The sequence below is a fragment of the Dama dama genome, chromosome 20 (genome assembly GCF_033118175.1).
Source record: "Dama dama isolate Ldn47 chromosome 20, ASM3311817v1, whole genome shotgun sequence".
NCBI classification, from domain to species: domain Eukaryota; kingdom Metazoa; phylum Chordata; class Mammalia; order Artiodactyla; family Cervidae; genus Dama; species Dama dama.
In genome coordinates, this window is record NC_083700.1 from 90751195 (window position 1) to 90778598 (window position 27404).

At 43.7% G+C, this 27404-nt stretch overlaps 1 protein-coding gene and 1 pseudogene across 1 annotated transcript; both read right to left on the reverse strand.

Annotated features, from left to right (window-relative positions):
• Positions 1–27214, reverse strand: SHISAL2A (shisa like 2A). The gene is made up of 3 exons (XM_061121878.1): positions 26791–27214; positions 14427–14566; positions 1–272 (listed from the first exon to the last, which is right to left on the reverse strand). Exons 1-3 carry the CDS (start codon positions 26970–26972, stop codon positions 28–30), a joined length of 567 nt encoding a protein of 188 aa, XP_060977861.1. The 5' UTR covers positions 26973–27214; the 3' UTR covers positions 1–27.
• Positions 15196–16380, reverse strand: LOC133040312 (large ribosomal subunit protein uL18-like; annotated as a pseudogene).
• Positions 27215–27404: the final 190 nt, after the last annotated feature.

Here is a 27404-nt window from a genome sequence, read left to right on the forward strand (position 1 = left end):
GATGGTGTATAGACATTTATTGGATGTTTATGGGGCTGGGTATAATGGATTGGGGACAGGAGCCTCCTCAGGGCTCCCTGGAAGGTCACCGGCGGTCACTGTAGCCATGAAGCAGTGCTGGAGGGGGAGTTTGGGATCCTTAGCCTGCTCCTCATTGCAGTCCAGCCATGAGTTCAGGAAGGGGTGACTCTGCCTGAGAGGGCTCACTCCTGGCACCTCCACCAAGTTGCCCATGTTTCCACCTTGGCAATCAGGGGGTACCTCATCAGGGTCTGGAAAACAGCAAGCCAAGGGCATGGGACTTCCTTCTGTAAGCCCTTCCTTTCCATCAGGGTCATATTATACATGTTGGCTAGCTTCCCTGAGTGCTTACCTTGGACAGGGGTGGGCTCAGAGCCTTAAATGCATCATTCATTTAAACAAATACTCATTAATAATATACCACATTGTGAACTACGAGCTGTCAATGTTTCTCATGAACTTAAAGTTTAATGGAGGGGGCAGACAATAAACAATTGTTAGCAGATATGAAGACTTCACCTTCAACATAAACTCATAGGATCGGTACTATTAAAAACTCACTTGTTAGATGAAGATTAACAGGCTGACTACACAGCTAGCCTGCAGGAAAGTGCAGTAATTTTAAAATATATATATATTGTTCTTTGCTTTAAGGATAGATTTCATGACTCTCTTCACCTACTGCTTGATCCTCTCCTCCTTTTATACCTGGACTTGATAGGAAGCTCACTTGGCCATATTATTTCCCACTTCCCATTCATGACATTCTGCTGCAACCTACTTGGTTTCTGCCTGCAACACAACTTAAAACTTTTTGTCACTAAATCCCATAGTTACTTACAAATCATCATCTCCTTTGACATATTAGGAGCATTTGACACAATTAAGCGCTCTTGCCTTTTTTGAATAAAAGATGTATCAAGTGTTCAAGCTAGAAATCAAGTGTATCAAGTGTTAACTCTCATACCTTCTCTCCCTACCCCTTTTCAAGGTCGAGGAATTCACTCCAGTTCCTGTTAATTCCACCGTATCACTATCTCCTGTATCCACCCATTTTCTCCATCCTCAAGGCACCACACTAGATCAGGTTTTCATTTTCTTCTGCCCAGACCAAAAGACAGCCTTTGGATGGGCCATCTTCCAGAGAGATCTTTCTAAGGTTAAGGAGTCCATGTACTATTCTTTCTCAAAAGCATTCAATGTCTTCCCATGACCTGTGATACTTGAGGTGGCATTCAAGGTTCTTTAGGCATGGGCCCCAACCCTTCTCTAGCTTTTTCACTACTACTCTGCTCTGAAGAACTCAGTGCTTTACTACACCAAAATTTTATTGTTCCCTAAATGGGTCCATTCCTTCATATCTCTGAGTCTCTGCTTTTACTGTTTCTTCTGTCTGGAATGGCATTTTATACCTTCTTTATCTAGAAAATTCCTATGCTTTAAAACCCATTGATGGAAGAGACCAAGGATGAATGGTGCCTCTGAAAACAAGGAAAGAGGGAATTTCAAGAAGGAGGCTGTATGGGACACTGGAGTTGGCTACACAACATCCGTTCCACCCATTCCACCCTCTTTCCACCCAGCAATTCTCTTTGGTTGGGACTGACCCCATCTCAGCTCCAGCAGAGGGCCCTGACTGACAGGAGCCTACCAAGTAAACCTGTTCCTTTGCTACAGGGGTGGGCAATCAGTGCATAGCATTTCCCTGGATATAGTGATTGGGCACATGACCTGAGGTGGTCCAGTCAGAGTCAGGTCTCCTCCTCCCCCAGGGGAGGAATGAAGGAAGAGAGCGCTCCTTCTTTCTTCCCCTGACTAGATGGGAACAAAAAGAACACAGTCTCAAGGACTTCTGGAAACCAACTTACTACCACGGGAAAAATCAGTCTGAGGAGAAAGCTAACACAAGAGGGCAGAGTTGTGAGAATCTCAGAGGATGGAGCCATAAGCCTGAGGATACTGAACTTCCACTTAAACCATTCCTAAAGTTCACCCTACTTTTGGACTTCTCATTTACAGAGCCAATACATTTTCTTGTTTGTTTTGAACTCTTTATTTTTGATAATTTAAGACTCACAAAAAGTTCCAAAATAGTAGAGAATTCCATTGTACCCTTCACCTAGCTTTCCCCAATGATAGTATCTTATATTAACCATGGAGTAATTTCAAAACTAGGAGACTGACATTAATATAGTACAACTAACTAAACTACAAATCCTATTCAATTTTACCCATTTTTTTCATATAGACTTTTTTTTGGGTGTTTAGTTCTGTGAAAGTTTATCACATGTATGCACGTGTGCATGCATGCTAAGTTGCTTCAGTCAGGTCCAACTCTTTGTGACCCTGTGGACTGTAGCCTGCCAGGCTTCTCTGTCCATGGGACTCTCCAGGCAAGATTACTGGAGTGGGTTGGTTGCCATGCCCTCCTCCAGGAGATGTTACTGACTCAACCATCAAACCCGCATCTTTTATGTCTCCTGCGTTGGCAGGCTGTTCTTCATCACTAGCGCCACCTGGGAAGCCCTATCATATGTACAGTTTTATATAATCACTGCCACAATCAAGACAAAGAACTGTCCCATCACCACAAAGAAAAATTTCCTCATGCTACCCCTTTAAGTCAGAACTTCCTCCTAAACCTAACTCTAGTAAACCACTAACCCCTTCTCCATACATAACTTTGCCATTTAAGAAATGTTATGCAGATAAATTATACAGTGTACAACCTTTTGAGATGGGCTTTTTTTTTTTTTTTTTTTTACTGTTTAATACCCTTGCAATCCATTCAAGCTGTTATGTGTATTGATAGTTCATTTGTTTTTATGGCTGCATATATTCCATTATATGGTTGGACCATTTGCCCACTAAAGAACCTTTGGGTTGTTTCTAGTTTTTGTCTGTTAAAAATAAAGCTGTTACGAGCAGTTGTGTATAGGTTTTTGTACAGACATACATTTTCATTTCTCTAGGATAATAATAATAGTATTGTTTTGAATGGTATAGTGGACTGAATGGTGACCCCCAAATATATCAGGTCCCAATTTCTGGAACCTGTAACTGTTAACTTCTATGGTTTTTGCAGATGTGATGAAATTAAGGATTTTGATGTGAGATTATCCTCAATTATCTGGATGGGCCCTAAATGCCATCACAAGTGCCCTTATAGAAGAAAGGCAGAGGGAGATAGACACTCGCAGATAGTGATGTAAAGACAGAGGTAGAGACTAGAGTGAACTACAAGCAAAGGAATGCTGGCAGTCACCAGAAACTGGAACGGTAAAGGTACAGACTCTCGTGTGGAGTCATTGATTTCTGCCCAGCAAAACTAATTTTGAATTTCCAGCCCTGAGACCTGTGAGAGAATACATATCTACTATATTAAGCCACCAAGTTTGTGGTAATCTGATACAGTGGTCACAGGAAACTAATACATATAGTGAGGATGATTATGATTAACTTTATGAAAACACTCTCTTCCAAAGTGGCTATATATCATTTTAATTCCCACCAAAAATGTGTAAGAGATCCAGTTGCTCTATCCTCCCTTGGAATTGTCAGTGTTTTTACTTTAACATCCTGATAAGCGAGAAGTGGTATCTCATTGTGGCTTTAATATGTGTCTCCTTAATGGCTAATGAAGATGAAACATATTCTCATGTACTTATTTGCTACCTGTATCTCCTCTTCAGTAAAGTATCAGTTCAATTCTTAGGCTCATTTTCTAACAACATTGTTTGTTTTCTTATTTTTTTTGTTTCTAATTTTAATTAATTTATTTTTGGCTGTGCTGGATCTTTGTTGCTGTGTGGGTTTTTCTCTATCTGTGATGAGCAGAGGCTACTTTCTAGTTATGGTACATGGGCTTCTCATTGCGGTGGTGCTTCTTGTGGAGCACAGGCTCTGGGGCACACAGGCTTCAGTGGCTGTCGCACGTGGGCTCAGCAGTTGAGTTTCCCAGGCTTTAGAGCGCAGGCTCAGTAGTTGTGATGTGCGCGCTGTGTGCACACCCAGTTGCTCTGCTGCTTGTGGGATCTTCCTGGATCTGGGATCAAACTGGTCTCCTGAATTGGCAGACAGACAGATTCTTTACCACTGAGCCACCAGAGAAGCCCTGTTTGTTTTCTTAATGTTGAGTTCAGGGGATTCTTTATATGTTCTGGGTAAAAGTCCTTTGTCAGATATGTGAATATTATTTCCCAGTTAAAGGCTCTTCTTTTCATCTTCTTAATAATTGAGTCTTTATCAGCACAAACATTTTGAATTTTGATCTAGATCAATGACTAACGTATGTTTTTGTGCTTTTGAGGGCTTGTCTAAAAATTCTTTACCTAGCCCTGGGTCATGAAGATCTTCTCCTGTTTTCTTCTAAAAGTTTTATAGTTGTATAGGTTACATTTTGGTCCATGATTTATTTTGGGTTAATTTTTATATAAAGTATGCTGCTGCTGCTAAGTCGCTTCAGTCGTGTCCGGCTCTGTGTGACCCCATAGACGGCAGCCCACCAGGCTCCCCTGTCCCTGGGATTCTCCAGGCAAGAACACTGGAGTGGGTTGCCATTTCCTTCTCCAATGCATGAAAGTGAGAAGTGAAAGTGAAGTCGCCCAGTTGTGTCCGACTCATAGTGACCCCATGGACTGCAGCCTACCAGGTTCCTCCATCCATGGGATTTTCTAGTCAAGAGTACTGGAGTGGGTTGCCATTGCCTTCCCTGATATAAAGTATGAGGTTATGTAAAAGGTGTTTTTTTAACCTATGGATGTCTATTTGTTTCAACATTATATATTGAAAAGACTATTCTTACCCCACTGAATTGCTTTTATACCTTTGTCAAAAATCTTTTGGACATACATATGATGTGGGTCTATATCTTTGATAGGAACAAAGTAGATGATTAAATAGTTAATCTCACTAGGGGATTGTAAGTAGAAAATATATGAGAGACACCTATAAGTTAATGATCACTCAAGAAAGCAGGTTTGCTTAACCACAAAAATTACACGGTGGATTTAAAAAAATATGGGAGACCCCTATAAGTTAATGATTACTCAAGAAAGTGGGTTTCGTGGCTTAACCATGAAACCAAGCAGTCTTGCTTAGCAACAAAACCATGTAACAGAAGGACGAGACATGCCCCCAAACAATAAAACAATGGTGGCATGAGACCCACACCCTGCTCAGTGAGCTCAGTGAGTTAATGATCCCTAGGACATGCTCTCTGCACACATAAAAAAGAATCATTTGTAAACCTAAGCTTGACCATGTGCAGACAAAAAACTCCCCTGCCTAAAGGAGGAGAAGATGATGATGGAAGCATGACATCTACTCAAGAAAGACAAAGTTTTTCTCCCCCTCCCCACTTTTCCTTTGATTATAAAATTGTAGCCCAGTAGGTTCTTGGGGCGAGGCATATCTCACCTGCTGGCTTGTAAACCTCACAAGCTTCCTATTCTAGTAAATCCCTTCTTATCTATCATTTTGCCTCTTGCTGAATTCTTTTCTGCACTGAGGTATAAAAGACTATGGTACCAGGGCTCTTCAGAGCCCCTGAAATGACACTCAATCAGTTTTACCTTGATCTAGGTGTCTGTCCCTCCTCCAATACCAAACTGTCCTCATTATTGTTACTCTATAATGTCTTAAAATCAAGTAGGGTGATTTCCTCCAACTTTATCTCTTTCAATATTATTTTAGCTACTCTATTTCCTTTGTCTTTCCATATAAACTTTAGAATCAGTTTGTCTATATGTACCAAAGAGCTGCTATGGTTTTTATCTTTATTATGTTGAGTCTTCCAATTCATGACATAGTGTGTGTGTGTGTGTGTGTGTGTGTGTGTGTGTGTGTGTGTGTGTGAGTCGCTCAGTCGTGTCTGACTCTTTGCGACGCTGTGGACTGTAGCCCGCCAGGTTCCTCTGTCCGTGGAATTCTCCAGGCAAGAATACTGCAGTGAGTTGCCATTTCCTCCTTCAGAGGGTCTTCCTGACCCAGGTATCAAACCTGTGTCTCCTGCATTGGCAGGCAGATTCTTTACCATGGAGCCACCAGGAAAGCCCATGCATAGTGTATCTCTCCATTTATTTAGGTCTTCTTTGATTCCCTTCACTAGCATTTTGTAGCTTTTACTGTATTGATCCTATACATGTTTGTTAGCTTTATACCTCATTATTTCATTTTGTAGAGTGATTATAGATGATACTTTATTTTTTAAAGGTCTGTCTTTTTAGAAAACATTTATTTATTTGGCTGCACTGGGTCTTTGTTGCTGCACGCAGCCTTTCTCTAGCTGTGGCAAGTGAGAGCTCATCTCTAGTTGCAGTGGGCAGTGTTCTCATCACTGTGGCTTCTCTTGTTGTGGAGCACAGGCTTTGGGAAACAGGCTCAGTAGCTGTGGCATTAGAGCCCCGTTGCCTCGAGGCATGTGGAAACTTCCCAGAGCAGCGACCTCCTGTTGTCCCCTGCATTGGCAGGCAGATTCTTAACCAGTGGACCTCCAGGGAAGTCCCTACATTTAAATTTTTAATCTCTAGTTGTTTGTCGCTGATACGTATATAAATACAATTGATATTTGGTTCTGACCTTACATACTATGACCTTGCTAAGCGCACTTATTACATTTAGGAGCTTGTTTAGTGTGTCTCTGTGTGTGTGTTTTGTAGATTCTTTGGGATTTTTTGGTATTTAAGCTTGCATTTTAAGGCATTCCATTTGGCACAAGGATTTAGTTCAATTTTCTATTCAATGCAAGAATCTCCTTCAGTGAATCCCACATTTAACCTTTTCCTGGTAACCTTCCAGGCTTGGGGGGGTGCTCTTTTTTTTTAATGGAGAGTTAGAAATTGATGAACCAAATATAGCCCTCATGTAACTTTGAGGGTGCACTTTATGAAAGAATTTTCAGGTCTTAGTCTAAGAAAGACCTAGCTTTTTTCAATCAACATCTGCCTCCCTATGGCTTCTCCCACTGATTCAACTCTGTTCTCTGACATCTCATAAAATGTCTCTTCCTCATGCCCCAGGATAGCCTTGCAGAGGCCTGGGGTCCTGGGCAGTGTGTGAGCCCTGAGCCTACTTTGCTCAGGGCCAAATGTTCCCAGCTCTTCAGCCCAGACACACATAATCTGGTTCTCAGACCAAGCTGGTCACTCACTTCTGATCACCTTCTGATTGATTGGTCAAGGTTCCTCTTAAATTGTGGAGCTCTGAGCCGCAGGCAGTCAGGGGTTGGGAGGAATCCTTGGGCTTTTAGGAGTTATAAAACCTTGGCTTAAATCCTCATCTTGATATTAAATTATTACACTACCTTGGGCTAACCCCTTCTCCTCTATGGATCTCAGTTACTATTCTATTAAATGGCGTAGAAAGTAGGGCTGGCCTCATTTTTCTATTTCTTTTCCCTTGAATTCCAAATTGTAAAGAATTCTCTCTTTAATGGACTGCCTTTATTAGGTACTAGCCTCCCCACTCCCCAAGACCATTTTCTGTTAATCAAGGAGTTCTGATTAGCAGGAAAGAGCCCATGCTAATTATCCTCCTTAGTCTAATACAATTCTAGCTCAAAACAAAGAAACTTGGTCCTAGTAAAACCTTTGAAATATTGGAAATTGTTCAAGAATGCTCATTGCTACATTTGGGGACCCTTGAGTGATATATTTGGAACCCAAAGTTGTGAACCTGTGGAGTGGATGCTAAAATGTTACCTCTGAAATGTGATGGCCAATGTGTTCTATCAATTGTGGGTAAAGAAGGACCATCATTCTCTTGCTTCCAGACTCTATAATTCCGTTAACATGACCTGAGATTTCACGCATTTTTTTTTTGGCAAATACATCAAAATGCAGGTTCACAATGAACTTGTGGGCCCAATATGCCTTTTTTTCACATGATTCTCTTTCCCAGATGCCATGGATTCCCTCACATGAGTATCCCAGGGTCTTCAAATCCACAACTCTTCAATCCCCTTCCAGGGGAACCAGCAAAATAGGCAGTGGTCCAACTCTTAAGTACACTATCTCTGCCTCTTCCTCTGGCTGATATATAATGAAAGTTATTAAATCCCTCAGTGGTGCCTGAAGCCTGGGGCAGGAAGTTCCATCTTATAAAGGTGCTAGCCAAGAGGAGAGGAGGATGCCTAAAGGCACATATAAAAGGTTCAGTTTTCAAGTTACAGTGAGAAGATTCATGTTTGGCTAAAATACGCTGGCATGATAATCTTATTTGATTCTTCTAACAATTCTCTGAGGTGAGTGCTATTATTTCATGTTATAGACAAATACAGACAGAGAAGGTTACCATTGACACAGCTATTAGTACTGGATCCAGGATACACTTTCAGTTCTACTTGATTCCAAAGCTTGGGCTCTTTCCACAGAACAAGTCTACCCTTAGTATAGGTTAGGAACTCTGCTAGGTGCTGGGGACACAAAGGCATTTAAGACACGATTCCTATCTTTGACATATCAACAGTCTAAGGAGACTAACAAGTAAAAATCTAAATGCCTAACAATAATAAAAATGAGGGTTACTCATTTTTAAAAGCTACCATGTATCAGAAACCGAGTTCCAATGAAAGCATCATCTCTAGTTTTATTGCTTTCTTAGTGGGTATTATTTTACACATTTTACAGAGTAAATTCAGGTCCAGGGAGAAGTGACTTGCCTAAGGCCACACAGTGAGAGTAACAAAGCCAGAATCAGTGCCAGGTTCTCTGACATCCCAGCAGGGTTGTGCCTTCCCATCTTTTTTCAGGGACGTTTTGGCCAGTCCGCCCATTGCCTGGAGTCTTAGTCTATGGTGACCAGCAGGAAAGGAGTTCTCAGATTTTCTCCCTGATTGGGGATGAGTCAAGACTGACCCATCTCTGAGGCTTGTTTGGGTCATATGTATCACCTCCCCAAGTGTGGTTAAGTAAAAAGCAGTGGGCTCTGAGGAAGTGGAACACTCCCTGGAAGGTCAGAGGGCCTGCTATAGGAAAAGATCTTTGGCCCTGGAGGCAAAGTCTTGGCCAATTGTCTGGGTGACCTTGGGCATATCACTGTCACTTTGGGCCTCAGCAACCCATTGATAAACTGAGAATATCCGGCTCGATTCCCAGGAGCCCTAAGAGTTAGAGGGGCTTCCCAGGTGGTGCTAGTGGTAAAGATTTCACCTGCCAATGCGAGAGACCCAGGAGACCTGGGTACGGGTTCAAGACCTGGGTCAAGAACATCCTCTCGAGTAGGACATGGCAACCCACTCCAGTATTCTTGTCTGGGGAATTCCATGGACAGAGGAGCCTGGCGGGTTACAGTCCATAGGGCGGCAAAGAGTCAGACACGACTGAGCATCAGAGCCACAAGCCAGTTAATGCCAAATAATTCCCTGAGGTGGTTGTTAACTATATTCACACCAGCAATGAATGAGAGAGGTGAGAGATGAGTTTGTGAAAAAGACTGATTAATGATATCCCCACCAACATTTTTCAGAGGAGGATGAGTCTCCCCACCTCCCATTTTTAATCTCTTATTAAAGATACCTAGGTTAGAATACTTACCTCACTCACCCCATCTGTAAAATAGAGTTGATAATAACCTAAAGTAGTTGAACAGGTTAAATGGGATAATGTGTTTAAAGTCCTTGGCATAGTGCCTAGCACAAAAGTAGGTGCTTGGTCAGTCTCTGATTAAGATAGTTCCTCACAAAGTACAAGAATGAGAAAGCTACGGTCTTCACTGTATCCCAAGTTTGAGGGATGGGTGGGATGGGGTTGATGGGACAGTAGAGAATACCTGGGCAGCAAAAGGAGCCTATTTTCAGAAACTGTTCTATTTTCACTCTGCTCTTGTCAAGGAACTCCCCACCCCACCCTTGCCCCCAGGCTCAGAGATCAGGACCCAAGGTACAGTGAGTAATGATTGTGGGTTTTAGAGGAGGGAAATTGGAGTCGACATCCCAGCATCACAAGCCCACTAGCTGTGTAGACTTGGGCCAATTCCCTTCCCTTGGCTGAGTCTTGATTTCCTCTCCTGTAAAATGGGGCTAACAATCTCTCTATGGGCTTCCCAGGTGGCGCTAGTGGTAAAGAACCTGCCTGCAAATGCAAGAGACAGAAGAGACTGGATTCAGTCTCTGGGTTGGGAAGATCCCCTGGAGGAGGGCATGGCAAGCCACTCCAGTATTCTTGCCTGGAGAATCCCATGTCGGACAGAGGAGCCTGGTGGGCTACAGCTCCTAGGGTCGCACAGAGTTGGACGTGATTGAAGCAACTTAGCACACTCGCATGCACACATAACCTCTCTACAGGTCCTACTGTAGAAGGAGACAAAAACAGATGAAAGTCTGTGTAAGGGGGAAAGCTCTGATGAGTGTAAGGTAGTGGCCTATAAATGTTGATGCTGGGTTTGATCAACCCAAATGTTGGGCTGATGCTGTGGGTTCAGAGGAAGGAGAGGACAGCACTTCATGAAGAAGAAAGGAAGGAACTAAGAGCTGAGTTTGGGCAAAAGACAGAGAGAGCTGAAAGCTGTTATTTAATAAACAGGAAATGCATTTTCCATTTTAAAAATAAGAAGCAAAAAGCAAGAACACAGCTGTATCAAACCCTGGTGATTGAATAATCAAAAAATCCAGCCGGTGGTTGAGCAGTGAAAAGCAGGAGGGTGGTCTTCATTCACAGGACCGCCATTGATTTAGAAAGGCTGCAGGTGATAGGGTGGGGAGACATGAGGGGAGCAGGGCATAAGCACCCTACAAACCCGGCTTGGTGAGGTAGAAAGAATAGGACTTTGGAGGCAAAAAAACACACATATTTGAATTACAACTCTGCAATTTACAAACTGTGACCCCGTGGGCAAGCCATCTGACCTCTTTGAAACATGGTTTTCACATCTGTAAGATGGGCGATAATAATACCTACCTCACTGGGGTAGTTTGGAAAATTAGACAAGATGGTGCATGTAAAGTTTCGAACAGTGTCTGGCATCAAGTAGGGACTTCCCTTCCTCAGCATAGGGATAAGGAGAAGAAGGAAGGTGGAGATGGAGTTGGCTCTATGATTCACTCACTAGGTATGTGGGCCTTAGTCTCCACATCTGTAAAATAGATATTCATAAGATCTATACACCACCTGGTTATTATGAGTAGCAAATGAAATTGTCTATTTAGAATTAATGCATTCCTTTTAACGACAGTATTATTTTTCATTCCTCCTATGTTGATGGACATTTAGTTTATTTCCAGTGTGACAAATTGTCATGGTAGCCATCTTTACAAGTCCTCTCCTAGTGCAACTGTGTCTTTAAGGCAGATAATTAGAAGTGGAATCACTAATAGGCTATATACATTTTCAGTTTAAATGGATAGTGCCAAAATGCTCTACAAGTGGTTTTGCCAATTTATCTTTATCAGTGGTATACAAGATTACCCATTCCCCCATGTAACCGTCTCACTATCATTGTGATCCATTTTTTATTTTTGCCAATGTAATTGATTTTTAAATCATTTTTTGAAAAGGTATATCATTCTTAAATTGCATTCTCCTGATTATTAGTAAGGTAGAGCATCTTTTCATGTGTGTTGGGCATATGTATTTTTTTGGTGGATTATGTTTTTCTCATGTGTTTAAAGGTGCACTTATATATCCTGGATGTCAGTCTTGTCTCTATTTTATATACAGTTGATTCCCATTATTTACTGTGCATGCACGCTCAGCCACTAAGTCGTGTCCAAGTGTTTGTGACCCCATGGACTATAGCCTGCCAGGCTCCTCTGTCCATGGATTTTCCAGGCAAGAATACTATAGAGGGTTGCCATTTCCTTCTCCAGGGGATGTTCCCAACCCAGGGATCAAACCTGCATTTCCTGTTTGGCAGGCAGATTCTTTACCACTGAGCCACGAGGAAAGGGAAAGTGAAAGTTGCTCAGTCGTGTCCAACTCTTTGCGACCCCATGGACTATACAGTCCATGGAATTCTCCAGGCCAGAATTCTGGAGTGGGTGGCTGTTCCCTTCTCCAGGGGATCTTCCCAACCCATGAATTGAACCCAGGTCTCTGGCATTGCGGGAGGATTCTCTACCAGTTGAGCCACCAGGGAAGCCCATTATTCACTGTTATTTTGTTCTATTAAGTTACCATTAACACTGAATTAGCAAATACTGAATCATTGCTCCTTCAGTTCAGTTCAGTTCAGTCCAGTCGCTCAGTCGTGTCCGACTCTTTGCGACCCCATGAATCGCAGCATGCCAGGCCTCCCTGTCCATCACCAACTCCCAGAGTTTACCCAAACTCATATCCATCGAGTCGGTGATGCCATCCAGCCATCTCATCTTCTATCGTCCCCTTCTCCTCCTGCCCCCAATCCCTTCCAGCATCAGGGTCTTTTCCAATGAGTCAACTCTTCACATCAGGTGGCCAAAGTATTGGAGTTTCAGCTTCAGCATCAGTTCTTCCAATGAACACCCAGGACTGATCTCCTTTAGGATGGACTGGTTGGATCTCCTTGCAGTCCAAGGGACTCTCAAGAGTCTTCTCCAACACCACAGTTCAAAAGCATAAATTTTTCGGTGCTCAGCTTTCTTCACAGTTCAACTCTCACATCCATACACGACCACTGGAAAAACCATAGCCTTGACTAAACGGACCTTTGTTGTCAAAGTAATGTCTCTGCTTTTTAATATGCTATCTAGGTTGGTCATAACTTTCCTTCCAAGGAGTAAGCATCTTTTAATTTCATGGCTGCAATCACCATCTGCAGTGATTTTGGAGCCCCAAAAAATAAAGTCTGACACTGTTTCCACTGTTTCCCCACCTATTTCCCATGAAGTGATGGGACCAGATGCCATGATCTTAGTTTTCTGAATGTTGAGCTTCAAGCCAACTTTTTCACTCTCCTCTTTCACTTTCACGAAGAGGCTTTTTAGTTCCTCTACACTTTCTGCCATAAGGGTGGTTTAGGGAAATACAAATTTAGGTTCCTGTGAGCCTCTGGTCACATTTTTGTCAACTAATCAATATATTAACTTTGCTTTGTGTATGTTTCTGCTTAAAGATACCTTATTTAATATATATTACTAATTGATAACATTTAACTCATGGCCAACAGCACTATAACTCCTGTCTGAACAAACTGTATCGAACACATGTATTTTTCCATAAGGCACATGACAGCTTTTTTATGTTGAAGAATCCTAGATAGCACTTCAATGTTATATTTGGGTGCCATTTGCAACAGCGAAATTGCCAATAAAAGCACAAAAATGTGACACTAAATATACCATGAAAAGGACACTTGTTGATAGTATGAGAACTGAAATAAAAAGGCACTCTTGGCCTTGTGCAGCCTCAGTGTGACAGGGCAACTCAAAGCTTTTGCTGCTCTGTGCACATCCACGTCTGCAGATGACCTCAGAAAACTGAAAGTATTGATTTTTGTGGTTACAAATTAATTCTAGCAAGTAGGCAAATTCACCAATATGGAATCTGCAAATAATGAGGGTTGACGGTGCGTCTATATTGACAATATCTTTGCAGTCCACCACTTGTTTTTTTAACTTTATACATAGTCTCTTTTGTGTTATTTGCATTAGTTGGAGGCAAATTTGCTAATATTTCTCTTATTTTAAAAATTAAATATTTTATTCATGTTACTATATTTTAATTAGTCTCTTTCTGGAGTCTTTTTCTATTCTAAGGTTTCTCAGCATCAATACTATTGACATTCTAGGTCAGATAACCCTTTTTTTGTTTTGTTTTGACCTTGTTATGCAGCCTGTGGGACCTTCCTTAACCAGAGATAGAATCTGTGTCCCCTGTCCTGGAAGCACAGAGTCTTAACTGCTGAACCACCAGGGAAGTTCTGGGTCAGAAAACTCTATCGTAGGGTACTGTCCTCTATATCGGAGAAGGCAATGGCACCCTACTCCAGTACTCTTGCCTGGAAAATCCCATAGACGGAGGAGCCTGGTAGGCTGCATGCAGTCCATGGGGTCGCTAAGAGTCAGGCATGACTGAGGAACTTCACTTTCACTTTTCACTTTCATGCATTGGAGAGGGAAATAGCAACCCACTCCAGTGTTCTTGCCTGGAGAACCCCAGGGACAGAGGAGCCTGGTGGGCTGCCGTCTATGGGGTCGCACAGAGTCAGACATGACTAAAGCGACTCAGCAGCAGCAGCAGTCCTCTATATTGTAGGATGTTTAGTAATATCTTCCTGTAACAAATATAGAGTTATTTTGATTATCAATGAGCACATGAAGAGTTTGTGATAGAAATGTTCATATCATGAACCTCCTGCAAAATGTGCTGGTGCTTCTTAATATTCCAGAAACACACGTGAGACAAATATTCCAAACATCATTTCCAAATATCTCCCCTCTGAAAAGGTGCTAGCTTGCTGAATACGAGGAAATCACGCGGCCCCTTTCTTACCTGTAGTCTGTAAGTTTAAGCCTGGGTCCAACTTTGTGTGGGGTTTTGAGCTGATGAACAGGTAACAAAGCACAGAGGCAGTGACAATGAAGGCCAGGAGGACCACTGCTGCTATGGACAGGCCCACAAGAGCACCAATGCTGGGGACAGAAAACCACAAGGGAGCAGAGTGTCAGGAAAGGACTTGGAAGGCAGCCTGTTACAGGAGAAACATTGTAGGTGTTACAGGAATCAGCCAGCCTTGACTTTCGTTCTGGCTCTACTTCCCTTAAACAGACTTTCGGGGCCTAAGCCTGGGAAAGAGCACCAGCTATGTGGCAAGTCCTCACCACATACATAACCTTGACATGGCTCAGCGCCACCATGTAGTTGAGAATTTGTGTTCCCTTTCTTTTCCTCTCCTGTCCTCAACCTGCTGCCACCCCAAGAAGCTAGAGATGATCTTTTTCAATAATTATTTTTATTTGCATATAGTTCATTTGGCTGCTCCAGGTCTTAGTTATGGCATGTGAACTCTTAACTGTGGCATGAGGGATCTAGTTCCCCAACCAAGGAGCAAACCTGGGCCCCCTGCATTGGGAGAGCAGAGTCTTAGCCACTGGACCACCAGAGAAGTCCCTAAAGATGATCTTAAAGAGCCCTCCCCATTTCTTACAAATCAAGACACATAGCAAGCCTCAATTTAATATCAACTGTTCTTCCACCCTCAAGGTAATTTCTTTCTTTCTTTTTTTTTGCTTATTCATATTCAATAATAAGACTTATTATTGTCTTATCTGAAAAATCTTGATAGAAAATTGTGGTTTGGTTTAACTCTCGGCAGCTCGTTTCTGAGCTCTAAGGAAGCTTGCCTTCTTCTGAGCTACCCGATCTTTCTTCTGGGCAAGTGACATTTTGGGAGGGTTCCACCTCTTCTTTTTAACTTCTTTCTTAGGCTTCTTCTCATACACTGGATTCTCTCGTATCACAGCATGAGCTTTCTTATACATCTCCTCCATGTCTGGAGTTACGTTGTTCGTTATGCACTGAGAGAATTGTTTCTTGTAAGCATCTTCATCTTCTTCAATCAGGTAATGCATGGAGTCTGCAACGTTCTGACCCATGATGTGCTTTCGCACAAAGCACTGAGTTCTTTGCTTTCTGAATCATAACCAGGGAACCGTTTGGTACTGTGAGGGCTAGACAAGCCTCCATCGACAGCTCCCTTTAGGGCCCCAAAAACTTTATTCCCGGTAGTAGTTCTAGCAAGTCCTGCATCCAAGTAACAGGTGAAGGCATGAGGTTGACCATCAATACTTTCCACATTGTATTCATCTCCAGTCACTTCGATTTGGCCTTCATAAATTTTGTCCATACCAAACCTATTAAGAAGCCTGCGGGCCAGCAGCAAGCCAGTACAATATGCTGCAGCATAATTTGTCAGGCCAACCTTCACACCATATTTTGGGAGTTCGTGAGCATAAGCTGCACAAATTATCATATCTTCTTCTATACGGGCATAAGCAATCTGACAAATGATATCTCTGTTCATTACATGAACAATCATTCTGTATTTAGGTGTGTTGTATTTATTTTTATCTTGGATAACCAATCGTTTCCGAGCATAGTAGTCAGTTTTGCCCTCTTGCCTTCTTCTGAATTTCACTTGGTATCTCTTGAAGTAGGCCTTGTTCTTGACAACTTTCATAAACCCCATCCTGCGGAACAGAACCCCGATTCCATGGCTTGTCACAGAGCTGTAGAACCAGCACGGCTCCGTGGGGGGGGGAAAAAAAAGCTCAAGGTAATTTCTGACCCAGTCTCTAGTGGGTCATCACGTCAGTGTGGACTCCACATCTAGAACCCCTTTTCTGCTTCTGGTCCCTCACCCCTCAACCTCATTGCCTCTGCCCCAAGTCAGGCCCTGGTCATCTGGTCTCCAGACTACTACCTTCTGGCTTGTTCAGGGAGCCACTGTCTTTCTGTTTCACATGATCCCTCCCATCATCTCCCCACATCAGAATTTTACCCATCCTTGAAGGCCCGTCTCAATGTCTCCTCCTCAATGCTTTCCTCGGTCCCCTTTCTCTTTTTTTTCTTCTCTTCTCCCAGGCCAGGCCTACCCAGCCAGGATACCTTACTCGAGGTCATTAGCACTTTCCACTTGGTCAGGGAGTCCAGTGTGGTAGGGAAAGAGCAAAGAGCTTTGAAACTCTCACAGACCCACCTGGTAAATTTAGGACCCAGATCTGTAACTAACTTGATATGACATCTTGATTAAATTATTAAGTCTGTTGAGTCTCAGCTTCTTTGCCTGAAAAGTGAGAATGATCAAAACATAGTACCTCTCAGGTGGTAGTGAAAGTGAATATCTATAATATTCTTGGCACATAGTAGTTCAACATATTCCTCATGTGTTCTTTGTAGGCATACTGAGACCATGTTTAACTGGCTCTGTTCTCCCCTTGTACAAGCCCTAGCACATAGTACGCACTTAGCAATGAGTATTGAGTGCCTAATTTGTGTCAGACATTGTGGGATGTTCTCCCAGTGGTAGGACCAGGCTTGGCTGTGTGCCCCTTCTGCCTACAACTCCTTCTGCAGCTTTTCTGCCTTCCCTAGCCCAACCCTGACCCCAGCCTCAGATTCCTGTCTTTGCCATTTCTGCTGGATTTCACTCCCAGCTAGCTGATGGCTATCTTCCACTAAACAGAAACACCTTAGAGATTTGGAGAGTCTGCTTCCCCAGGGCTAAATAAATTATTGGCTATCTCTACATTGGAATAGTATAGAACCATTAAAAACATGTTTTCAAATAAAATTTAAGATCAAGGATAAATTCTGAAGAGTTAACGTGAAGTGAAAAAGGCAGGACCCACTACTAAATATATACTGTATCCCTAACTTAAATACATGAATATAACATGTACACATATAACATAACAAGGTGAGGTTGGATGGAAATACACTAAATGCTAATGGGATGTCTCTGGGTATAGCACAGACTGTGGATGTCCTGTCCGTGTCCCACTGGATCTTACAATTCTGGAATATTCTGGCCAGGGTTTCAATGCCAGCATATGTATCTCTTTGCCTGAAAGTTTTCTTGGGCCCAGAAGAATCTCTGCACACTGAACAGGTCAAAAGTATAGGAAAATGGATGCCTCCCCTCTCCCGCCAGCATATAGCCAATGACTAAAAGAAACTGATATGTTTCCTGGCCCTCAGGTGGGATGACTCTGAGATGCATGTTCTAACTACAGTGGCTGGCACAGGATAGCAGCTTAAATGTTGGCGGCCCTTGGTGGTGACTTGCTTGGTAGCACACCATCATTAGCTCCTTCCCTTTCTCATCTCACTTCCCCACCCTGTACCAGTATTTTCTAGGCTCATAGGTCATGTAAATTGCTTGCCTTAAAATCCTTTGTTTCCCAGTCTTCTAGGGAACCCAAGCTAAGACACTGGGGATCTCCCATGATTGCTTTTTTTTCTGTTTCTCCTGTCCTTTCTATTTTTTTCCCACACTGAGCATGTAGTACTTTCTAGTTCTTTAGTATTAGTTTAATACTTTTTAGTTTAATATTTTAATTAAATATTATTTCCTTTTTTTAGATCTACTCACTGTTTATAAGGCTGTTATCTGTGGCTCAGATCATGAACTCCTTATTGCCAAATTCCGACTTCAATTTAAGAAAGTAGAGAAAACCACTAAACCATTCATGTATGACCTAAATCAAATCTCTTACAACTATACAGTGGAAGTGACAAATAGATTCAAGGGATTATATCTGATAGACAGAATGCCTGAAGAACTATGGATAGAGGTTCATGACATTGTACAGGAGGCAGTGATTAAGACCATCCCCCCTCCAAAAAAAAAGACCATCCCCAAGAAAAAGAAATGTAAAAAGGCAAAATGGCTGTCTGAGGAGGCCTTACAAACAGCTATGAAAAGAAGAGAAGCGAAGGGCAAAGGAGAAAAGGAAAGATATACCCATTTGAATGCAGAGTTCCAAAGAATAGCAAGGAGAGATAAGACAGCCTTCCTCAGTCATCAATGCAAAGAAATAGAGGAAAACAATAGAATGGGAAAGATTGGAGATCTTAGAAAATTAGATACCAAGGGAACATTTCATGCAAAGATGGGCACAATAAAGGACAGAAATGGTATGGACAGAACAGAAGCAGAAGATATTAAGAAGAGGTGGCAAGAATATACAGAAGAACTGTACAAAAAAGATTTTCATGACTCAGATAATCACGATGTTGTGATCACTCACCTAAAGCCAGACATCCTGGAACTCGAAGTCAAGTGGGTCTTAGGAAGCGTCACTACAAACAAAGCTAGTGAAGGTGATGGAATTCCAGTTGAGCTATTTCAAATCCTAAAAGATGATGCTGCGAAAGTGCTGCACTCAATATGTCAGCAAATTTGGAAAACACAGCAGTGGCCACAGGACTGGAAAAGGTCAGTTTTCATTCCAATCCCAAAGAAAGATAATGCCAAAGAATGCTCAAACTACCACACAATTGCACTCATCTCACACGCTAGCAAAGTAATGCTCAAAATTCTCCAAGCCAGGCTTCAGCAATACGTGAACTGTGGACTTCCAGACGTTCAAGCTGGATTTAGAAAAGGCAGAGAAACCAGAGATCAAACTGCCAACATCTGTTGGATCATCAAAAAAGCAAGAGAGTTCCAGAAAAACATCTATTTCTGCTTTATTGACTATGCCAAAGTCTTTGACTGTGTGGATCACAATAAACTGTGGAAAATTCTTAAAGAGATGGGAATACCAGACCACCTTACCTGCTTCCCGAGAAATCTGAATGCAGGTCAGGAAGCAACAGTTAGAACTGGACATGGAACAACAGACTGGTTCCAAATTGGGAAAGGAGTACGTCAAGGCTGTATATTGTCACCCTGCTTATTTAACCTCTATGCAGAGTACATCATGAGAAATGCTGGACTGGATGAAGCACAAGCTGGAATCAAGATTCCCAAGAGAACTATCAATAACCTCAGATATGCAGATGACACCACCCTTATGGCAGAAAGTGAAGAACTAAAGAGCCTCTTGATGAAAGTGAAAGAGGAGACTGAAAAAGTTGGCTTAAAATTCAACATTCAGAAAACTAAGATCATGGCATCTGGTCCCATCCTTCATGGCAAATAGATGGGGAAACAATGGAAACAGTGACAGACTTTATTTTTGGGGGCTCCAAAATCATTGCAGATGGTGACTGCAGCTATGAAATTAAAAGACGCTTGCTCCTTCGAAGAAAAGCTATGACAAACCTAGACAGCTTATTAAAAAGCAGAGACATTCACTTTGCCAACAAAGGTCCATATAGTCAAAGCTATGGTTTTTCCGGTAGTCATGTATGGATGTAAGAGTTGGACTATAAAGAAAGCTGAGCACCAAAGAATTGATGCTTTTGAACTGTGGTGTTGGAGAAGACTCTTGAGAGTCCCTTGGACTGCAAGGGGATCCAACCAGTCCATCCTAAAGGAGATCAGTCCTGAATATTCATTGGAAGGATGATGCTGAAACTCCAATACTTTGGCCACTGGATATGAAGAACTGACCCATTTGAAAAGACCCCGATGCTGGGAAAGATTGAAAGTGGGAGAAGGGGATAACAGAGGATGAGATGGTTGGATGGCATCACTGACTCAATGGACATGAGTGTGAGTAAACTCTGGGAGCTGGTGATAGACACAAGGAGGCCTGGTGTGCTGCACTCCCTGGGGTCACAAAGAATCAGACATGACTGAACGACTGAACTGACTGACTGACTGACTGACTGATCTGGAAGATTTGTGCTCAAGTTGGGACCACACCCTTTACAAGGGACATCTATGGGTACCTGGCTGGAAAAAGCCTCTAAAAGTAGGATCCTTTGAGGAGTGGGCGAGAGAGTTGGGGGGATGCATTCCAGATCAGCAGAGAGTAGGCGCTGCACTGAATGTCTTCCTGGGGACAGGGGAACCAGCTTCAAGGACAGAGCTGGGAACAACAAGGGAGGGTCCAAGGGGGCAAAATCTGTCCTTAGTATAAGATGAACTCCAGGGAGTTCCCTGGTGGTCTAATGGTGAGGATTCTGGGCTTTTGCTGCCATTGCCTGGGTTCAATACCTGGTCAGGGAAAGGAGATCTCACATACCATATGATGTGACCAAAAAAAAAGTTCAAAAAATGAACTTCAAATCATCAGAGTTGTCCCGTGGTGAATGTACTGCCTCAAGAGGTGGTGAGTTTTTTATTATCAGACAGGTTTGCTCAAGACCTGGATGAATCCACCTTTCAATGAAGTTAAAGATTCTTGCTGATAGTGGATAACTGGACTGAAGAGCCACTAGCCTTCCAGAATTTCAGACCTATGACTCTGAAAGATAGGTAACCCACTGTGACTTCTGGGAAAGAACTGAAGGGGTGAGTTAACATTTGTTAAGGTTTTTGAGTCAGACAGTTTTAAGTTTGAATCCTGGCTCTCTCACATATAAGCTGAAAACTCCTTCACCTTTTGATCTTCATTTTCCTTCATTCATAAAAGTCGCTCTCTCACCAGGTGCCATACAGATTAAATGAGATAATGTACCTACAGTGCCTGACCGCCAGTTCTGCCCTTCAGCACGGCTGCAGCCCTTGGGCTTACATCTTGATCAAAAACAGAAACTACTGATAACGGGTGTTTGGAAAGACCAGACATGTGATAACACCAGCTGCTTCTCCACAGGGAGTCTTCATTTCCTGAGACATGCTTTTAAAGACAGCAATTCTCCTCTAGCACTATCCAAGGAAACAGTGTTTACCTGCAAATTTTTTTAAAGGCCAGTTTTCATGAAAAGGGCCAAAGGGAGTCCAGAGCAAAACAAGGTCTCCACCCTGCAATGGTGGGGCTCGACAGGAACATGCCAGAAGCGTTATTTCAGGGTCTGGAGTACACCGATCACCTAAATGTCCTGAGGACCCCAGTTTCTCTTCTCCACTTTGAAACTGTCTGTGATGCTTATGAACCAAGTTCTATCCAAGCCTAGGGGGCTTCCCTTGTAAGTAAAGGTAAAAGAATCCACCTGCAGTGTAGGAGCCGCAGAAAACATGGGTTCGATCCCTGAGTTGGGAAGATCCCCTAGAGAAAGGCACGGCAACCCACTCCAGTATTCTTACCTGGAGAATCCCACGGACAGAGGAGCCTGGCGGGCTACAGTCCATAGAGTCACAAAGAGTCAGAAACGACTGAAGAGACTTAACAAGCACACAGGAAAAGTCAGCCCTGCAGGCTGAACCTTGGGGTCATAAACTCTGAAGCACACTGATACGCAACGTGACCTCATAGCTCACTTCATGCAACCCTCTACCTCACTGTCTGAGCCACTAAAGCACTGAATGCCTCAGGAGGGTCCAGGGCAAGGAGAGGAACCACAAGGGGTGTATGGGGAAGCGGGTGGTAGGAGTGGAATGGGATTCTGATTGGGTGCTGAGGGGTTTACTCATTTCTGTATCCCCAAGTGCCACAACAGTGCCCAGAAGACTGCAGAGGGTCAGCCAGTGACTTTTCAAGTGATCTGAGTAGAGCAGGTTATGAGAGTCACTTAGACTTAGACATTTGTGGAGCAAGTCAAGCCAGGCCTTGGGACCAGACAGGCCTGAGTTCTCATCCTAGTTCTGACACTTCCTCTCACTGAGGTAATCTAAGATAGTAACTTGGCCTCTTACAAGTTTTCTCATCTGTAAAATGGAGAGAAGATGTGCCAGGGCTGTGAACTAGCCCTAAAATGGTGTGAAGTAATGTTCTTTCACCACCGGACACATCCAAAACTGAGCACTGTTTCCACTGGCCCAGCTCTCTTTCTGGAGCTATTTCTCCACTCTTCCCCAGTAGCATATTGGACACCTACTGACCTGGGGGCTCATCTTCTGCTGTCATATCTTTTTGCCTTTTCATACTGTTCATGGGGTTCTCCAGGAAAGAATGCTGCTGGAGTGGCTTGCCATACTTTCCTTCAGTGGACCACATTTTGTCAGAACTGTCCATCATGACCCGTCCGGTTTATGGATGTCGATGTGGTTGTGTCTGGTGGTGAAAGTAAAGTTCAGTGCTGTAAAGAACAATATTGCATAGGAACCTGGAATGTTAGGTCCATGAATCAAAGTAATTTGATGTGGTCAAACAGGAGATGGCAAGAGTGAATATTGACATTTTAGTAATCAGTGAACTAAAATGGATGGAAATGGATGAATTTAATTCAGATGACCATTATAATCTACTACCGTGGCAAGAATCTCTTAGAGGAAATGGAGTATTTCTCACAGTCAACAAAAGAATCTTATATGAAGTACTTGGGTGCAATCTCAAAAATGACAGAATGACTTCGGTTTGTTTTCAAGGCAAACCATTCAACACAATAGTAATCCAAGTCTATGTTCCAACCACTGATGTCGAAGAAGCTGAACAGTTCTATGAAGACCTACAAGACCTTCTAGAACTAACACACAAAAAAATGTCCTATTCATCATAGGGATTGGAATGCAAAAGTAGGAAGCCAATAGATACCTGGAGTAACAGGCAAGTTTGGCCTTGGAGAACAAAAATAAAGCAGGGCAAAGGCTAACAGAGTATTGTCAAGAGAACACACTGGTCATAGCAAACACCCTCTTCCAACAACACAAGAGACAACTCTGCATATGGACATCACCAGATAGTCAATAATGAAATCAGACTGATTATATTCTTTGTAGTCAAAGACGGAGAGGCTCTACACAGTCAGCAAAACAAGACCTGGAGCTGACCATGGCTCAGATCATCAGATTCTTATGGCAAATTTCAGGCATAAATTGAATAAAATAAGGAAAACTACTAGGCCATTCAGGTATGACCTAAAATCAAATCCCTTATGATTATACAGTAGAGGAAATGAGTAAATTCAAGGCATTAGATCTGGTAGACAGAGTGCCTGAAGACCTATGGACAGAGGTTCATAACACCGTACAGGAGGCAGTGACCAAAACCATCCCCAAGAAAAAGAAATGCAAGAAGGCAAAGTGGTTATCTGAGGAGGCCTTACAATAGCTGAGAAAAGAAGAGAAGCAAAAGGCAAAGGAGAAAGGTAAAGATATACCCAACTAAACGCAGAGTTCCAGAGAATAGCAAGGAGCGATAAGAAAGCCTTCTTATGTGAATAATGAAAAGAAAGAGAGGAAAACAATAGAATGGGAAAGACTAGCGATTTCTTCAAGAAAACTGGAGAAAGGGAACGTTTCATGCAAAGATGGGCACAATAGAGCACAGAAATGGCAAGGACTTAACAGAAGCAGAAGAGATTAAGAAGAGGTGGCAAGAATACACAGAAGAAGTATATAGAAAAGGTCTTAATGACCAGGATAACCACAATGGTGTGATCACTCACCTAGAGCCAGACATCCTGGAATGTGAAGTCAGGTGGGCCTTAGGAAGCATCACTACGAACAAAGCTAGTGGAGGTGATGGAATTCAAGATGAGATATTTAAAATCCTAAAAGATGATGCTGTGAAAGTGCTGCACTCACTATGTCAGCAAATTTGGAAAACTCAGCAGTGGCCACAGGACTGGAAAAGGTCAATTTTCATTCCAATCTCAAAGAAGGGCAATGCCAAAAAATGTTCAAACTACCATACAATTGTGCTCATTTCACAACTGTGCTCATTTTGAGCAAGGTAATGCTCAAAATCTTTCAAGCTAGGCTTTAGCAGTACATGAACCGAGAACTTCCAGATGTAAAAGCTGGATTTAGGAAAGGCAGAGGAACCAGAGATCAAATTGCCAACATCCACTGGATCATAGAGAAAGCAAGAGAATTCCAGAAAAACATCTGCTTCATTGATGACACTGAAGCCTTTGACTGTGTGGATCAAAACAAACTGTGGAAAATTCTTAAAGAGGTGGGAGTAACAGACCAGTCTTTTGAGAAACCTGTATGTGGGTCAAGAAGCAACAGAACTGGACATGGAACAGACTGGTTCCAAACTGGGAAAGGAGTACCTCAAGACTGTATATCGTCACCCTGCTTATTTAACTTATATGCAGAGCACATCATGCGAAATGCCAGGCTGGATGAATCACAAGCTGGAATCAAGATCGCTAGAAGAAATATCAATAATCTGAGATATGACACCACCCTAATGGCAGAAAGTGAGAGAAACTAAAGAGGCTTCTGATGAGGGTGAAAGAGGGGAGTGAAAAACCTGACTTAAAACTCAACATTGAAAAATCTAAGATCATGGCATCTGGTCCCTTCACTTTATGGCAACCAGTTGGGGAAAAAGTGGAAACAGTGACAGATTTTATTTTCTTAGGCTCCAAAATCACTGCAGATGGTGATTGTAGCCATGAAATTAAAAGACGCTTGTTCTTTGGAAGGAAAGCTATGACAAACCTAGACAGCACATTAAAAAAGAGACATCACTTTGCTAAGGTCCATATAGTCAAAGCTATGGTTTTTCCAGTAGTCATGTATGGATGTGAGAGTTGGACTATAAAGAAGGCTGAGTGCCAAAGAATTGATGCTTTTGAACTGTGGTGTTGGAGAAGACACTTGAGAGTTCTTGGACAGCAAGGAAATCAAACCTGTCAATCCTAGAGGAAATCAACCCTGAATATTCATTGGAAGGACTGATGCTGAAGCTGAAGCTCCAATACTTTGGCCACCTGATGTGAAGAGCCAGCTCATTGGAAAAGACACTGATGCTGGGAAAGACTGAGGGCAGGAGGTGGTGCCCTCCTCCTGGTGACAGAAGGGGGTGACAGAGGATGAGATGGTTGGATGGCATCCTCAACTCAGTGGACCTGAGGGAGACAGTGAAGGACACACTCAGGGAGATAGGGAAGGACAGGAAAGCCTGGCATGTTGTAGTCCATGAGGTTGCAAAGAGTTGGACATGACTTCGCAACTGAACTGTGCCTAGCATAGAACCTGGCACAAAGAAAAAGCTATAATGAACGAACGAAAATATGGATGAATGGAGAATATATGAATATAATTCTGCAGGCGACAGCAGCCAAATGTGCAGGATTTGAAAACCTGGCCATCTGAAAATCCTTTGAAATTATAAACCGAGCTGTCTAGAAAAAGCAATGATATCTGTAATTGTTAGTGGCATATGCCAAGCTGATTTTACCTTTATCTTGATCTCATTTGGCCCTTGCCCTAGTCAGCATCATCATCCCCATCTGATAAATGAAAAGACAGTGGCTCAGAGAGGGTATGAGGCAGGCTGTCCTTTCCCACCCAGAGGGTATGCAGCCTCCAGTCACATACCTCCAGGGACAGGAAGATCAGTGTCTACAGAGATGGCCCATCCCATTTTTGCTGATGCCTGTTTTCCCAAGCAGACTCAGGACCAGGTCCTGTTTTCTGGGTGAGGCCTTTGGAGACCCAGAGAGACTGAGACCTATTGATCTATTGCCCTCTCAGCTCCACCATTAGGTTCCAGGAATGTCAGCACTGGCTTTATCATCTTCTCTGAACAAGTGAGGAGACTGGGGTCCTGTGGGTGGGAGTTCACTGCAAATACACTGATCTGGCTTCTGCTGTGGCATTATGTCATTGTTTAATGATGAACTTGATTCTCTGATTCTGATTCTCTGATACTCTGATTCTCTGGTCATCTGCCTTCGCTCAGAACTCACCACAGGACCTGGCATGCTAAGTTCACAGGAAAGGGTGGCTGAAAGAATGACTAAATATGAGCGGGAACTAAAAGACTGAGGTTGGGCTGAGACTTGGGTTGAGTTGGGGAATAGCGTCTGATGAGGTATTAAGGCTTGTAAGTGAGGTCAAGATAATGTTTGGCGTCAGGGTGGGAAAGGAGAGCTAAGGTGGAGTTTCAGGGAGGATGAAGGAGGAGATGAGGGCTCCTGATAGAGTAAGGGCTTGGATCAGTACTGGGGAGTGGGTAAGGTCAGGGATGAGGCTGGTGATGATATCAGGAAGGGGACCCTGCTGGGCACACAGTTAAAGGAGGAGTTAGCCTGTGAATGCTGCAGAATGGGAGTTTGCTGTTAGGGTGGGGGTTGTTATGTAATTTGGGTTGAGGGTGGTGGATGATGACATTTGGAGTGGGGATGAAGTGAAGCTTTTGCAGGGTGGAGTTGGGGTAAGGTTCAAGGATGGCTCTGAATAACGTTTGAGTTAAAATGGGGGGATGGAGCAGAGAAGGGGCTGCAGGGGAGATCTGGGTTGGTGAGAGCCTGAGGAGGTAAAGGCGGGGTGGGGGGTCGGTGCTGACATTGGGGTGCGCACTTGGATGAGGACTGCGGGTTTAGCACGCGGTTGGGCCGAAGATGGAGCAAGGGGGCTAGGCCGGGAGCGGGGTTCTAGGTGGGGTAGGGCCAGGGCCGGTACCTGAGCCACCACATGTAGCTGTGCTCGTAGGGGAAGAAGCTGTGCGGGTCGTCGCAGCAGTACTTGTGGTCGCGGAAGCCGCAGCAGAAGACGGCGGCCGCGTCGCCCCCCGGTCGCGGGCAGCTGAAGCCACGCACCAACTCCTGCTCCGCGCTCACGTAGCTCGTGCAGGCGCCGCTCATCGCGACCCGCGCGCGGCCAGCCGCCACCCCGGGCCCCCAGACGGCCTGACGGCCTGACGGACGGAGACAGCAGTGAGCCCGAGAAAGAGACACACAGAGAGCAGAGATAAACAGAGAGACAGAGACTGACACAGAGACGGAGAGGCCCACAGATGGGCGCAGACGGAGCGGTGAGAGACCTAGAGTCCCCGAGGGTCTGGAGAGGATCGAGAGAGGCAATCGGGTGCGCGGAGAGGTCTTGCCTAGAGGTGGGGGGGCGGGGGGGGCGGAGGAGGGAGAGGCAGGAAGGAGGGAGGAGGGCCGAGGAGCGGTGGGAGTGGAGCGGGGCGGGAAGGCGGGCGGGAGATCGCGCCCAAGCGCGGAGCCGGGGGCGACTCGCGGAGCCGGGACGAGAGAGCCGCCGCTGGTCTCTGCCCGCGGCTCCCACCGGCC